At 44.9% G+C, this 16,284-nt stretch overlaps 1 protein-coding gene across 1 annotated transcript in view; it reads right to left on the bottom strand.

Annotated features, from left to right (window-relative positions):
* COL5A2 (collagen type V alpha 2 chain) overlaps positions 1-16,284 on the bottom strand; it is a 162,156-nt gene that overhangs the window by 76,530 nt on the left and 69,342 nt on the right. The window contains exons 3-5 of the mRNA XM_033168585.1: positions 9,253-9,480; positions 2,239-2,252; positions 471-503 (exon numbers count right to left, since the gene is read on the bottom strand). Of these exons, the coding sequence (XP_033024476.1) occupies positions 471-503; positions 2,239-2,252; positions 9,253-9,480 (275 nt within the window). The remainder of the gene's footprint in view (positions 1-470; positions 504-2,238; positions 2,253-9,252; positions 9,481-16,284) is intronic.

The raw sequence follows: 16,284 nt of genomic DNA on the forward strand, positions 1-16,284 counted from the left end.
CAGTGGGGGGGACCCCTATTTGATGTAGGTCATAGCCCCTTCCCCTCAAGGTTGGGTTAACCCTACAATACACTCCCAGCAGATGGGCTGGATTTAAAATGGTATACCCAGTGCCTAAGCCCAAACCTTCACATCTGCAATAAATAAAGCTGTGGTCTATTTGACCCATTCTTCACTTATACTCATTGTCCTGTCTGGTTATTTTACTATATTTTACTATATCAGAGGCAATGGGATCACGAGGCCTTGACACACAAGTTACTGATCACTGTATACCGTTATTTGACAACTGTTATTGTTTTATTGCAACCTATGTTTTGGCGGGGAGTGGGGGAATCTAAGGCCTCTAAAGATGGAAGAAAAATGCCTCTAATAAATAAATTGTTTTACGTACTATGCCCCGTAAAGAGTCATGCCTGTGAAAATTAAAATGGAAACCGAAAAAACAAAGGAACCCAACAACAACTTACCACTGGCACAACTCCAGGTTCTCCTTTTTGACCCTGCAGGGTTGGAAACAAATGTTATTTCTGACAACACGATGATAATAATAAGGAAGACTGTGCGGAGAAAATGCTTTTCAGCATTCCACATAAAACACATGATGACATTATGCAAGAGGAGGGGGAGGGGTCCCAACTTATTAGAAAACCTGAAAATATCTTGTAGCATTAAATGCTAAATCAGTGCAGTTACCTAGAGCCTGGTCATGGATATGGGTGAAAGAAGCTTTGCTGCAAGAGGGAGCAAACTTCCAGGTGTCCAGTGTGTGCGCATGTGTTTGTGTGCATTCTGGTTCTTGTATTTTCTCCGCTTCAAAATGAATCTATCTGTGCTCCACAAAGAGTACACAGTCGGGGGGGGGCAGGGAGAGATCTCCTTTTACATGAACATAGTTCCAGCTGTCATGATTTAAGATGGTGATGAGAAACCTGTGGCCCGTTCAGATGTTGCTAAAGGCCATCTCCTATCAGCCCCAGTCAACATATCCTACAGTCAGGGATGGTGGGAGTCTGAGTCAATCAACAACTAGAAACCTATAGGTTCCCCACAAGATTCAGGATCCGGGTACCTGAAGGAGCTCTCTTTCCTGTATGTATCTACCCATACCTTGAGATCTTCATCAGAGTCTCCTGCTCCCCATCTCTAAAATCAGGTGGGTAATGAGCAATGAGAAGCGTTATTTGCAACGTTCTGCCCAAGGGTGTACTCTTGCATTCTTCCGGCACAAGTTGAAGATTTTTTTAATGTTCTCAGGCCTTTTCAAAATATAAGTTGAATGCGGTTTTTATTCTGCTCTGTGATACTTGTTCTATACCAGGGATGTCCAACTTCTAAGAGACTGCGATCTACTCCCACTAAAAAAAAAAGCTGGCAGTGATCTACCCATTGTATTGACCAAAGTTGCTGAGCTTTCGGGGGGGGGGGAGAGAAGACCCAAAGTTGTTGAACTTTGAGCTTTTTTTTTTTTTTTGCCGATTGACCAGGATAACATGATTGACAAGGATCGGCCAGGGACGCCCCATGATTGACCAGTAGATCGCGATCGACCTGTTGGACATCTCTGTTCTACACTACCTATAATGCTTTCTATTATATTGTTATGATAGGTCATTCCATCATTTAAACTGTTTTCTTTGTACTTGCCTTCAGATTATTTACTGAAGGAAGGGGTATACATATCCTTCAGCCCGTGTGCTATGACTTCCTGCTGTGTTTAAAATCCAACAGACCTCCCACTATGACTTCAATAGCTGCAGCTTATTTGTACCAGCAGCAGAAAGTCTATTTATCTACATAATCTCTATTATCTACATAAATCCTGAAAGATCTCAATGGTTTTCCTGTGTTTGCTTTTGCATATTACAGTGGTACCTCGGTTTTCAAACGTAATCCCTCCCGGAAGACCGTTCCGAGTTCTGAAACGTTCGAAAACCAAAAACTTGATAGCCGACAGCTAGGCCTCGGGATCTTGCGCTCAGCGGAAGCCGTGTGGCATGTTCAACTTCCAAGGCGCGTTTGAAAACCAAAGCATTTACTTCTGGGTTTACGGCGTTCGAAAACCAAAATGTTTGTCAGTGGAGACGTTCGAAAACCGACGTACCACTGTAATCAATTTGTGAGAGATATGCTATTTAAGGCTCCTTGAAGTTTCTTCAAATTACCATCAAAGCACTTGGGGTGGCATTTTATGTAATGGGTTAGTAGAGGGAGGTAAAGAAAAGTGAGAATGCTTACCTTCCGTCCTCTACCTGGAAGAAAAGGAAAGAAGAGAAGAGAAATTAGCTCAGGTGGGTTCCCAGCACACGTACGGACAATGATTTCCATGACTGAAGTTATGTGTGACTTTACTAAACATGCACGGAGCTGCGAATATACAGGTATGCTTTAACTCCACTCCTCATCCATTTCTGTCTTCTGTGTAGTCATAGAGGCCTTTTCACAATTCAGAACCCTGGAAAAATCAGAATTCCAACATGAGCAGGGCAGCTTCCCCCATGCTGCTAACAGTGATGGGAGTTGCCAGCATGTTCATGGGTTAAAAGACTGGTTGGCTGAATCAAACAGGAGACAAAAAGGCAAGCGTCTTAAGAAGTAGAGGCCTGAGGGGAGAAAGTTCGGAAGAAACACAGGCCTGAGGGGAAAATGCATGAATTTTGTTACATGAATTACAGAATAGGAGCAGCCATGGAGAAAGAGGGAAAGCCTCAGGCAAGGGCCCGAGAAAGCTCCGTGTTGCTACCAAGAAAGGAGAGAACAAAGGAACCAAGATGCAAGGAGGAAAAGTGGAAACGCAGGAGAGGAGGAATGTCACATGAAGTACTCCCCAGTCTTTATTTGGTTGCTAATTTTGACAGTTGCATAGATGTGTGCTTTATTGAATGAAGCTGGAAAATTGCTTAAGCCATCCTGCGGGAAGATACTTCCTATTTCAGGAAAGCAGAATTTTATTTTGCTTATATCACAGATGAAGCAATTTCGCTTATTCTGTAAATAAAACTCTTCTCTACCAACCTGCACTCAGACCACAATCCTATGTATGTTTAATCAATAGTCCCATTGTGTTCAAGGATACTTACTTCCAAGTAAGTGTTTACAGGATTACAGACTGAATCTGCTACGTGCTGATACTTGGCAGTTTCTTTTAACATTGATATTTTCTCTTTAAACCTAGCTGGTTGTTACATGCTATCAAAAGTTGGACAGCAAGCACAAATAATCCAATAAATGTTTTCTAAATACTGCCTCGCGTCATCATTTTTATTGAATTTTGCAAGAGCTACAGCTGGCTGGAAACCTATTTAGCACCAGCCACTTCTAACATGCATACTAATTTTAAGCAAATGCCCAGGTGTGAAGTCAAACCATAATATAACCCTTAGGCAGGTATTGACAAATGTATTTAAAAGTATTCAGGCAGTCTACAGCTTTGGCATCGTCTTCTTTCCGCTTGTGTGAGTGAAATTTGCAGCCTTTGGCCTGAAACCTGCGAAATGCACCACCCATCAGCTTATGAAAGCATGTCATATCTTGTCTTATTGTTTCATCATCCAACCACCAGCCATATATCTCTTGGACTTCCTGAAGAAGTCTGAAGAAGTGTGCATGCACACGAAAGCTCATACCAGGAACAAACTCAGTTGGTCTCTAAGGTGCTACTAGAAAGAATTTTCGATTTTGTTTTGCATATATCTCTTGTTCATACTCCAAGTCATCAAAATGGCAAATAAATATAAAATTTAGAACACATTTTAGAAGTCGCCATGCTCCGCAGTAAAATTACTCAGCACACATGCCAGGCATACTTCAGCACGATCTGGTTTGCTTCCAGTATAAAGGAAGGTCATAAATTCAAAGATTTCCTCCTGCTGCAGGTCCTTCCCTTAACAATTAGTGAATTATCCAGTTTATGTTCCTCGGGGCATACAAAGGAAATGAACTATATCACCAAGATAGCAGTTCAACAAACCTTTCCTGTTTTGTTTTGGGTTTTTTTTATAAAAAAAACACACACACAAATTGGTATGGTTTGAATTTTGTACGGAAGTGCCATATTTACGTGAATCTAATTTGCCGTTGAATGTGGGAATATACTTCGTGGGTTCCTTTGAACCCGTGATTATTTGCTTTAAGCTAATGTTAATGTTATGCACTATTTTATGTATCCTTCTGTTTAGAAGTGAAAGCGAAAGCAGGGCTCAGTAGGCGTATCACCACTGAGATCCCTCCGCCTAGAACTTTTGGTTCCAGAGGTTTGAATTGTGAATGATCAGTTAATCTGCTTCCCGCCTTTTTTGGGGGCAGCAACAGCGTTCCTATTGGTAAATTTATCAATCATGACGTTGCACTTGGTTGTCAATAAAAGGCTGCGACTCCCCGTATTAGGCGGACAGTCAGAGTTAGGGTTCAGATGATTTAGATGTAGATAGTTGGGGTTTCGGGGAACGGGTTGGTTGGGTTGGTTGGGTTGGAAGCGCGTGCAGGAGGTAGAGAGGTTAGCTTGCGGAAGACTTGGCGGTTTAGGCTTAGATAGCTTTAGTCTTAGGTAGCCTAGAACTTGCGGAAGAATTGGCGGTTCAGGGTCGGCTAGCCTAGGGAATGTTAGAATAGTTTAGGCATAGAAAAAGGGAATAGCCTATGCGGATCAGCCAAAGCCATCTAAAAGAAACAGTGATTGTCTGTCTTTATTTCGTCTCGATTTTATTTTTCGTAGTCTATGGGCGCTTTTTCCTGGCCGTAGTGTTGGCCACCTTTTATTTGGGTACATTAACTAAGGGAACAATTTAAGAGGTAGCAAGTGCTCGCAGGTACTTTTACGAGGCACTCTTTTCGTCGGACTACTCACGCACCTTCAGATTTAGCCTGGTGGACAACGGCCGGTGTGAGTTTAAGCTCCGGAATTATCGGCCGTCCCGTTCGCAGGCTTGGCTGGTGCCCGTGCGGGAACGCATGTGAGGCGCTGGCCGCAGATCCCCAGCAACTGGAATCCCGTGTGCAGTTGACCTAGTCCTGCACACGGGAGGCTCCAGCAAAGAATCCCCGCAGTTGAATCTAATGCGCACCTCAATTTTCAAAACCTTGAAACCGAAAAAGTATTTGCTAGCGCCATCAAATCGAATGCGCACCCTAATTTCCGCAACGTAATTTAGCCAAAAAAAGGTGCGTATTACATTCAAGTAAATACAGTAGCATTGGTCTAGTCCAGGGGTCAGCAACCTAAGGCCCATGGGCCGGAAGCAGCCCATGGAGGTTGTTTGACTGGCCTACAAGCTGCCCGCGACCCGAGCTGCCCACTTGCGTGCTGCGCTGCGCTAAACCGGCGCAGTGCGATGCAGGGACTCGCTTCCACAGCATCAGAAATCACGTCTATGCATGCGCAGATGCTGCAAATCGCAGGCCACGTGCGCACGATCCAGCCCACAGAGGGATCTCTGCGGGACCGATCCGGCCCAGGCAAGATAAACCTTGCTGTCCCCTGGTCTAGTCTAACTCATCTGTTCTTCACAGTTTTGTTTTTCATGCCTGGCAATGTTGGGAAAGAGTTTTAAATGTATATAGTGCATCACAGCTCTCCAGTCCAGCCAGGATTATGCCTATTGCAAACCATCACATGCTCAGTAGGGGGACCCCAATAGCAGATGCCATGTCAGGGCACCACTGCACATCTGACCTCCCAACCGTTGAGTCACTGTTGCTTACTGGGAGAGAGAGGGAGAGGTTCGCATGGTGCAAACGCGCCAGCAGAAATACCAATATGATTCCGCCAGTGCTCCCAGCCACCTCTCTTCTTCCCTCTCTGAGGAAGCAGCAGCAACTCAGTTGTTGGGGGGGGGGACGCAATCCCCTACTGCCACCTCCCCACAAAATTGCTGCCATTCCAGCCAATAATCTGGTGGGCGTTGCTTCCCCACTAGAACTCTTACACCGCTGCGGCACTGCTTCCCTGTAACTGGCTGGGGAAAAAGTCTCCTGAATTTCATTCAGAAAAAAGTCCTTTCAATGCCAATTAAACACTTCCTGATTGCAGGGCCTGACCTCACTGTTGTTTCTTGTTGGCCGCAGCTGAAGGATCGCTAATGAATAGCCTCTTAATTATCCTTGAATAGCCTTTCTTAATTTCCCATTGTCAGTTTCCCTTTCGATGGGAGGTAGGGGGGTGTAAGACTTTAATTACGGGTTTCTTTCTCCTGCCAGATTGCCCCATTTCACTATACAAAATTAAAAGGAAAGAATGAGACTACAATGATGTGACATCGATATCATGCGGATTCTCCGTAAAGAATGAACCGCACGGCAGGGCAGCAATTCTGGAGGGGGGGGGGAGAAGTAGCTACCATGGAAACAATCTAGGACGGTGTAAACACTGCTCCAGTTGCCAGAGGAAGATAGGGAAGTTAGGAACTGATGCTATACGTGGCTGGGAATATAGCCTAAAACTTCAAGCATGGACCACATGAGCTACCATTGGCTCATTGGTGGACGGTCCCTATTTTCCAGGGACAGTCCCAGATTTACAAAAGCAGTTCCATTTTTTTTATTTGATTCCGGAAGGTCCTGCTTTTCCTTGGGACATCCCAATTTTCACCAGAGAAACATTGGAGGGTATGGAGTTATGCGACCACCACCACCCCGAGCCAAAGAGATAAGTAACTATACAACCTTTAGAAGACAGCCCTGTATAGTTTTATTATGCTTTTATATATGTTGGAAGCTATCCAGAGTTGCTGGGGCAACCCAGTCAGATGGGTGGGGTTTTATGGAATAGGACGTCCCTGTTTTCATCGGAGAAATGTTGGAGGGTATGCTATTGGAGGCAGTGCTGCCCACGGGAGTGGTTTCTAGTAAGAAGGCAGGTGGGGTGGGGGGCTAGCTCAGTGTTTTTCAACCACTGTTCCGCGGCACACTAGTGTGCCGCGAGATGTTGCCTGGTGTGCCGTGGGAAAAATTGAAAAATTCAAGAGAATTACTTTATATATAGTCAATATAGGCACAGAGTTAAAAATTTTAACATTTTCTAATGGTGGTGTGCCTCGTGATTTTTTTCATGAAACAAGTGTGCCTTTGCCCAAAAAAGGTTGAAAAACACTGGGCTAGCTGAAGACAGACTGAAATTGATGGGGGCCATGCCTCACTCCCTCTAATGGGCCAGCCTCTACTGCACCAAACTGTGTGTCTCCACCACCACCACCACCACATTCACACATGGTGCATAGTCATATCTCCACCAAAGTCTGCTTGAGCCATTTTATCTTTGTGAATTCCTTCAGCCTGAACTGACCTGAACCACACATCTTAAGATTAATGTGTGGATCATAACTGAATTATCCCCCTGGTTTTTGCGCTTTCCATATGTCCCGGCAACAGGGCCGGCCCAAGACATGTTGACACCTGAGGTGGAGCCCAAAATGGCTTCCTCCTCCCCCCCCCAACCAGGGAAGAAGGGGTGAGGAAAATCTACATCGGGAACAGGGGGGGGGGAGAGAAAGAGAGAGAGAGAGAGAAATGGGTACTCTGAGAGAAAATATGTTTTAAAATACGCAAAAATCAGATTGGTAGTTGGGTTCCTATTGAGGGTACTTGGCAAGCCGACAGGACAGCGATGAGGGACCAAGGATTGAAGTGGTTATTCTGTGATATTTATGGCAGTGGACAAAGCTGAATAATAATAATAATAATAATAATAATAATAATAATAATAATAATAATAATAATAATAATAATAATAAATTATTTATACCCCGCCCATCCGGCGGGGTTTCCCCAGCCACTCTGGGCGACTTCCAACAGAATGTTAAAATACAATAATCTATTAAACATTAAAAGCTTCCCTAAACAGGGCTGCTTTCAGATGTCTCCTAAAAGTCTGGTAGTTGGTTTCCTCTTTGACATCTGGTGGGAGGGCATTCCACAGGGTGGGTGCCACTACCGAGAAGGCCCTCTGCCTGGTTCCCTGTAACTTGGCTTCTCACAGCGAGGGAACCGCCAGAAGGCCCTCGGAGCTGGACCTCAGTGTCCGGGCAGAGTGATGGGGGCGGTAACTTTTGAATAAATGTGTTTTAATATAATAATAATCAGTGCTTTTTTCGGGGGGGTGCAGGGGTACGCATACCCTTAAACATTTTGTGAATCTTTGTACTTTTGTCCATTTACAGTGGTACCTCTGGTTATGAACGGAATCCGTTCCGGAGGCCTGTTCGTAACCAAAAACTGTTCTTAACTTGAGGTGTGTTTTTGCTAATGGTGACTCTGGCGCTCGATTTCTGTTCACATCCTGGGGCAAAGCTTGCAACCAGGAGCACCTACTTCCGGGTTAGCGGAGCTCATAACCCGCAGCGTGCATAACCAGGAGCATTCGTAACCAGAGGTACCACTATACTGTATTTATTTTACCCGATTTGAACTATAAAATGGTGGGTTTCTTGAGTCAAAATGAGAGTACCCCTAAAGATTCTTTGGGGGGGGAAGCTTAGGGCTTGTTGATCAGAAGGTCAGCGGTTTGAATCCCCGCGACGGGGTGAGCTCCTGTTGCTCGGTCCCAGCTCCTGCCCACCTAGCAGTTCGAAAGCATGTCAAAGTGCAAGTAGATAAATAGGTACCGCTCCGGCGGGAAGGTAAACGGCGTTTCCGTGTGCTGCTCTGGTTCGCCAGAAGCGGCTTTGTCATACTGGCCACATGACCCGGAAGCTGTATGCCGGCTCCCTCGGCCATTAACGCGAGATGAGCGCCGCAACCCCAGAGTCGGACACAACTGGACCTAGTGGTCAGGGTTCCCTTTACCTTTACTGTGTGTGTGTGTGTGTGTGTAACAACTGAGGGGGTTTGTGCAGCAATAGGGCAGAACAGACTTGTGACTGGAAATAGACAAATACAACCATATCCTTACCTAGATGGACTGAATTGACTATCGCCTCTTCTGCAAGGGAAAGACTATATGAATCATAAACACATACAGCTGCACTGCTCCCTAGGTCCTAGGTCAGGCACCCCCAAACTTGGCCCTCCAGCTGTTTTGGGACTACAATTCCCATCATCCCTGACCGCTGGTCCTGTTAGCTAGGGATGATGGGAGTTGTAGTCCGAAAACAGCTGGAGGGCCGAGTTTGGGGATGCCTGTTCTAGGTGTGGTGAGTATGCACAAGTGCCCATCTCCCATGCCACAATGACTCAGGCAAATGTGTGTGTGTCCAAGTGAAGCTGTTATATATCCCAGCATGCAACTGGCCCCGATTATCACTTTCAAAGCAATCTTACCAATAGCGCCTTCAAATCCATTGCGGGCTGTGTTTGGACACACAGCGCAGCACTCTCCCGGAGGGACCTGCGGACTTTCACATTCCAGCACCTCGAGACATTGGATCTCATCACAGAGAATGGCTCCATTGTCGCAGACACAAATCTGGCACGCGGACGGCTTCCAAATGTCTCTGTTCAGATACACCTGGCCACCCTGCGTGCAGGCAACCTCTTCGGTATCTAGTTCTAAAAGAAAGCAGAACAGAAGGCAATGTAAGTGGCTTCATTTTACTACAGAGAGAGAACAGAATGTGTCAAGAGGTGACAACAGAATGACAACCCCTCATGAGGTGCATGTGCTTCTCCACTTGTTTGCCACATGCAGGAATGGATCCTTGTTTCCTGCTGCATACAAACCACGAGTTATGGCTTATTTTTTATTTTTTAAAAGGATAAGCAAGGCAATAGCTCTAAGTTGGGACTCAGCTACAATGGTTTTTAAAAAGCGTTTAAAATGTGTTATATCGCTGTGACACCAGGTGGCGCTGTAGCGTTCTGTCTTTCGGCAGTGTGATTTCCCATTATGAGGTTTACTATGTGTTTTCCTGAAACTTTTTTTTTTGATGTGTCTAGATCCAGCCCTGGAGTTTGTACCCTAACTCGAGTAAAACTATTCTGCCAATTGTGAAAGCAACAAAAAGTGAAACAGATGTGTTGTTAACTATTAGCTACCCGCACGCTCACTTCTTGGCTTGCATGACAAAAAAAAAAATCTAACCTGGTTGTTTGAGCTCTGATGCCTAGCATGAGCAGATAATTCATGGTTCCTGTTACACAAGCAGCCACCCCTCTTCCCATTCTGTCCTCTGATGTTTGGCATGTGGACTATGGCTCACTTTATGTGTCACCTTCAGAAATGACAAAGTTGTTCAAAATAGAAACACAGGTTTCTGAGTTAAAAGAAGTTCTCTAGCTCGCTTTTAAATAAACCACAAAGTTACAGGCCTTGTGCTGGGGCTGCTAAATGTAGATTGTGTACGTACCATACATTTAAAGCCCATTCCACCACCACCACCCCAAAAAATCCTAGGAACTGTAGTTTTCCCCACTACATAGCTACAACTCCCAGCAACCCTTTTTTATTATTATTTCCTGTAGTTTATTTTTTAAAAAAAAATAATAAAAAAAATTACAATCAAACAATTTGTGTAATCGTTTTGTGAGATCCTCTGAATCTCGTGACTTCCCCCCATTCCCTACCTGGGTCCTTATTAGAATAATTAAGACTAAATATCAATATGTTCTCCACTATTTTCATTTTTCCAGATTATCCATAATCTCTGTTACTTCACAAGTGATTCTTATAGTCCAGCTAAAGTTCTGATTTGCTTACAATGGTATCCTAAGTAAATTATTTTAAAAAATCCCCATTCCTTTTTGAAGTCCTTGCCTTCTTGGTTCCTGAGTCTCCTAGTTAGTTTTGCCGTTTCGGCATAGTCCATCAGTTTGGATTGCCATTCTTCCCTTGTCAGGGTTATTACTTCTTTCCACTTTTGGGCTAGCAGCATCTGTGCAGTTGTTGTTGCTAACTCCCAGCAACCTTAACAAACATAGTTTTCAGGATTTTTTTGGGGGGGGTGCTTTAAAAGTATGGTACGTATGAAGCCTTAGTCTATGTACATATTAGTGGCTTAAAATGCAGAGAGGTCATTTCCCCCCCCCCTCACTTTTTCTCACGTTGCATTTGGTTTTCCCCAGAACCAGAACCACCCCACTCATTTTCATGGAGCTGTTGTCTGAACATGCACTGTCATCCCCGCATATACTGTAAGTGGCCTACATAACTATCACTAAACCGTTTTTTAAAACTATGAAAAACAAAAGTAACAAACAAATAAAATAGTAGGATCGAAAGAAGCAAGAGAAAACATTGCCAAAGTTAGTTTCCCTCAATCACAGGAGGCCAGGTGTTAGAAAGAAAGGAAAGGGAAACAAAATTAACAACAATAATAATAATCCACCAAGTGACAGGCGCTGTGGTCTAAACCACTGAGCCTCTTGGGCTTGCCGATCAGAAGGCCGGCGGTTCGAATCCCCACAACGGGGGGAGTTCCCGTTGCTCTGTCCCAGCTCCTGCCAACCTAGCACTTCGAAATCACACCAGTGCAAGTAGATAAACAGGTACCGCTCCGGCGGGAAGGTGAACGGCGTTTCCGTTCGCTCTGGCTTCTGTCACAGTGTCCGGTTACGCCAGAAGCAGTTTACTCCTGCTGGCCATATGGCCCAGAAAGCTGCCTGTGAACAAACGCTGGCTCCCTCGGCCTGAAAAGTGAGATGAACGCCACAACCCCATAGTCACCTTTGTCTGGACTTGCCTAGTCCTTTACCTTTACCTTTACTTATCAGGGCAGTGGCTGCTGGACATTGGCTCTTTACACACCATATTTTTAAAGCACACATTTGCCTCCCCCCATATATTGGGAACTGTAGTTTACCCACCACAAAGCTACAACTACCAGCAACCTCTAAAAGGAATAAAAAGACAATGGAACACAAGAAGAGGGCTGCTCGTTCAGGCCCATGGCCCATCTTGTCCAGCACTCTGTCAGGAACCCACAACTAGGACCTCACCACAAAAGCACTCTCCCCTCTTGTGGTTTACAGCAACAGGTATTCAGAAGCATTACCATCTCTGACTGTGGCAGCAGAGCATAGGCATCGCAGCTCGTAGCCATTTAGAGCCTTATCCCCCATGAATTTGTCCAACCCTCTTTTAAAACCACCCCAAGTTGGTGGTTTAACGATGCACTGTACTTTATTTCATCTGTCCTGAATCTTCCAACCTTCACCTTCATTGCATGTCCACGAGTTCTAGTGTTATGAGGGAGGAAAACTTATTTCTGCTCACTTTCTTCATGCCTTGCAGAATTTTATAAACTTTCAGCATCTCACCTCTTGGTCAGCTTTTCTCTAAAGTTAAAAAATAAAAATCCCAAATGCTGTGACCTTTCCACACAGGGATCATTCTGGTTGCCCTTTTCTGAACCTTTCCCCCATTCTACAATATCCTTTCTGAGGTGAGACAGTGTTGTTTAAAATAAAATTAAATCATATTCTGGAGTATGAATGGCAACAATAATGACCTCACCGTTTCCCTTTTTACGAGGCTGTTACAGGAGGCCAAATCTCTCCTGCCTCCGTTGAGAGCACAAGATCTATTGTTGCTATATTCCCCAGAAATAGGGTTTTGGGCTCAAGCCCCACATTGGGCAAAATATTCCCACATTCCAAACTAGATGACCCTCATGGTCCCTTCCAACCCTATGATTCTATGGCCGAGTTGGGACTTGTGGAGTATTTCTGCAATTATTTCATTTAAAGAATTTAGTGTGCTACCGCTAGGTGGCAGGAAAAGCCAGCTAATAACTTGGTGGAATTGTCTTATTGCACAGTGAAGGAAAGCAGGCCAGCCTCTCGTTTGTTTGGACTTATTTGGGTTTGGGTTTGTCTCGGATTATGACTTCCTGCCAAAGCAACTTCTCGGAGTAAATATAATATCAACACTGCTGAGATGCTGAGGGTAATAAGCACTGTGCTTGCTCTCTCTCCTCAAGCAGCGATTGCAGCAGCATCTTCTGCTTGCTTATATTAGCGAACGAAGCTGACCTTTGAGAATTCACTCAGGACCTACCCAATGGCTTTTTACCAAGATGACTGAATCATCGCTCACCAAAAATTGCTGGGAATATGAGAAACAGAGGAGAGAGAGAGAGGAGGAGGACATGACCCAGATTCTCTTACCAAGAACGTCCTCCAGTATGTTCTTTTTTATTTTTTTAAGCATTTTTATTAGCAGGGGTGGATGAGAATAAAAGCAAGCACTGATTCTTCTTTCCTGTCCTTCTAGTTTCCAGACTCTGTGCTTCATCCAAAGAAAGAATAGGGAAATAGATGGTGTTGGATTCCAGCTCCTATCAACACCAGCATGGCTAACAGTCGGATTCTATATGAGTGGCAGTCCAACCAACATCTGAAGGACCACATTTCCCCCATCACTGATCTGAAGGCCCCCAGCAATTACTAGTAGCCATTTTTCTGGCTACCAAATCGTTGTTCCCTAAGGCACATTTGAGAAGCAAGAATCTCTCCCCCTTACCCGTTAAATTGATTTGCCATAAGAAAGGTAACAGGATATGTCTTGGCATGAGCTGGACTTCCTAGAGAAATGGGCCTTTCTCCACATCCCTTCTCAAGAGCAATTACTTTAAGGATGGAGAAAAGAGCATGGAGAGAAGGTGAAAAGGCTTGAATGAAAAGTCAACAAGATGAAGATATGGAGAGAATAAATGTAGAGATGGAGCCATGAAAAGAGAAACACACAGTGAGCTAAGGGGACCGACGGTCTCACTTGGACGGTGGGCACATCATACATTTAAAGCACATGATGTCCTCCAAAGAATAATGGGAACTATAGTTTACCCTCACAGAGCTCCAAGTACTCTTAACAAACTTCAGTTGTCAGGATTTTTTGGGGGGGTGCCATATGCTTTGAACCACAGGCTTGTGGTTTAAGGCTGCTTGATATGTTCATACAACTTCTGTCCCAAATCACAGGGGTTGGTGACAGCAGTCACGAAATTAGAAGATGCCTGCTTTTTGGGAGAAAAGCAATGACAAACCTAGACAGCATCTTAAAAAGCAAAGACATCACCTTGCCGACAAAGGTCCGTATAGTTAAAGCTATGGTTTTCCCAGTAGTAATGTACGGAAGTGAGAGCTGGACCATCAAGAAGGCTGGTCGCCGAAGAATTTATGCTTTTGAATTATGGTGCTGGAGGAGACTCTTGAGAGTCCCATGGACTGCAAGAAGATCAAACCTATCCATTCTCAAGGAAATCGGCCCTGAGTGCTCACTAGAAGGACAGATCCTGAAGTTGAGGCTCCAGTACTTTGGCCACCTCATGAGAAGAGACGACTCCCTAGAAAAGACCCTGATGTTGGGAAAGATGGAGGGCACAAGGAGAAGGGGACGACAGAGGATGAGATGGTTGGACAGTGTTCTCGAAGCTACTAACATGAGTTTGGCCAAACTGCGGGAGGCAGTGAAGGATAGGCGTGCCTGGCGTGCTCTGGTCCATGGGGTCACCAAGAGTCGGACACGACTGAACGACTGAACAACAACAACAGACATTGAATACAGTGGTACCTTGGTTGTCGAACTTAACCCATTCCAGGAGTCCATTCGACTCCCGGAACCGTTCGAAAACCAAGGCTCGACTTCTGATTGGCTGCAGGACCTTCCTGCACTCAATCGGAAGCCGCATCAGCTGCATCGGATGTCTGGCTTCCAAAAAAACGTTCTCAAACCAGAACACTTACTTCCGGGTTTGCGGCGTTTGGGAGCCAATTTGTTCGGCAGCTAAGCCATTCGGGAACCAAGGTACTCCTGTAGTTAATCACACCCACCTTTATCCTGCTTTAATATGGTAAGTTAACAGAGAAATAGGTCTGTTTCATTGGACATATGAAATAAGTAATTATGTAGTGAGAGAAAAGTGCAAATTCACCGAAAACCGTGTGGCTCATTGTGAGGTTGTGGGCAAGTTACTCTCAGCCCAACATACCAGCCCAGGCTGCTGCTAAGAATAAAATGGGATTAAGAAATAATGTGATCCCCTCCAAAACTATATATTAAATATTCCTAAATATTAAATGAAGTTGAAATAATAAAACGGTAAGTCCGCTTACCTCATTTGGTAGGCGGAGTTCTGGCCGGGTCCCAGGCCCTGTGTAACCTGGCCAAGGGTCAGAGACTGGCATCCTCCCCACTGCCACCTCCCCGCACTGTCGGCGCTTGGTGGGGCCCCGCCAACCTATCAGCCAACCTATCAGCGCCGACAGAGGCATGTCCACAGGGAATTTAAACTCCGGTGCAGTGAGGGAAGCAAAATTATCTTAAAGGCACCACTGCATTCCCCTTCTACAAACTCTCCTCTACCTTTCACTTTTTTTCACCTTCCCCCCCCCTCTGAATTTCATGCAGTAAGCGTCAATGAATTAATCTCTGTGCATAACAAACCAGAAGTGCAGAAATAAATCAAAGTGAAAGCTGCTATGCGAGAGACACTCCGCAGATGTGCTGTGCAAAGAAAGGAGACGCACTCCTTAATAATCCTATTGCCACTCTACGGCACCACCCATGTGCCTGAGCCAGAGGTTGCAAATGGAATTCTAGCGGCTAAGATTCATGGATACGCCAAAATTCCACCATTAAGCATTTTTATTGATTTCATTGAGAGAGACGTTAGGAGTGTTCTGCCTAAGCTTAGCGGGTGCCCTAGAAAATGCCCTCCAGAAGTTGTTGAACTGTAGACACCATATCATCCCTGGCCATCGGCCATGCTGGATGGAGGCTGGTGAGAGCTGAAGTCCAACAAAATCCTGATAGCCATAGGTTGTCCATCGACCTATGTCCTAGAGCAGGCATGTCCAACAGGTAGATCGTGATCTACCGGTAGATCACTGGACGTCTGTGGTAGATCACCAGTAGATTAGTGGCTCCCCCCAAAGAAGCTAAAATACTTTGGCTCCCCTAAAAAAAATCTCAATGTCCTTGCCCTGCACCCCTAAAATGACCTGAACCACCAAAAACAGGGCTTTCCTCCCTAAAAAAAAAAAGCTCAACGTCGCTTATCTCTTCCCTAAAGAAGCTCAACAACTTTTACGTGAACCCCCCAAAACAGGGCTTTCCTTCCTAAAAAAAAGCTCAACAACTTTGACCTGAACCCGGTAGATCACTGCCAGTTTTTAACTCTGTGAGTAGATCACAGTATCTTGGAAGTTGGCCACCCCTGTCCTAGAGAATGACCCATATTTTCTGCCATGGAGTTCAAAGGCAGATCTGCAGGAGTTTCTGAACAGATGAGTAGATATGGACAACACTGGCTCGAATGAACGAAGCCTCTCACAATGAACCACTCCAGAAATGATCTGGATAGTGTAGCTTGGTGTTTACTGTCATAGAACTCTCTAAAGGGTGAGATTTGCATT

The sequence above is a fragment of the Lacerta agilis genome, chromosome 1, assembly GCF_009819535.1.
Source record: "Lacerta agilis isolate rLacAgi1 chromosome 1, rLacAgi1.pri, whole genome shotgun sequence".
NCBI lineage: Eukaryota > Metazoa > Chordata > Lepidosauria > Squamata > Lacertidae > Lacerta > Lacerta agilis.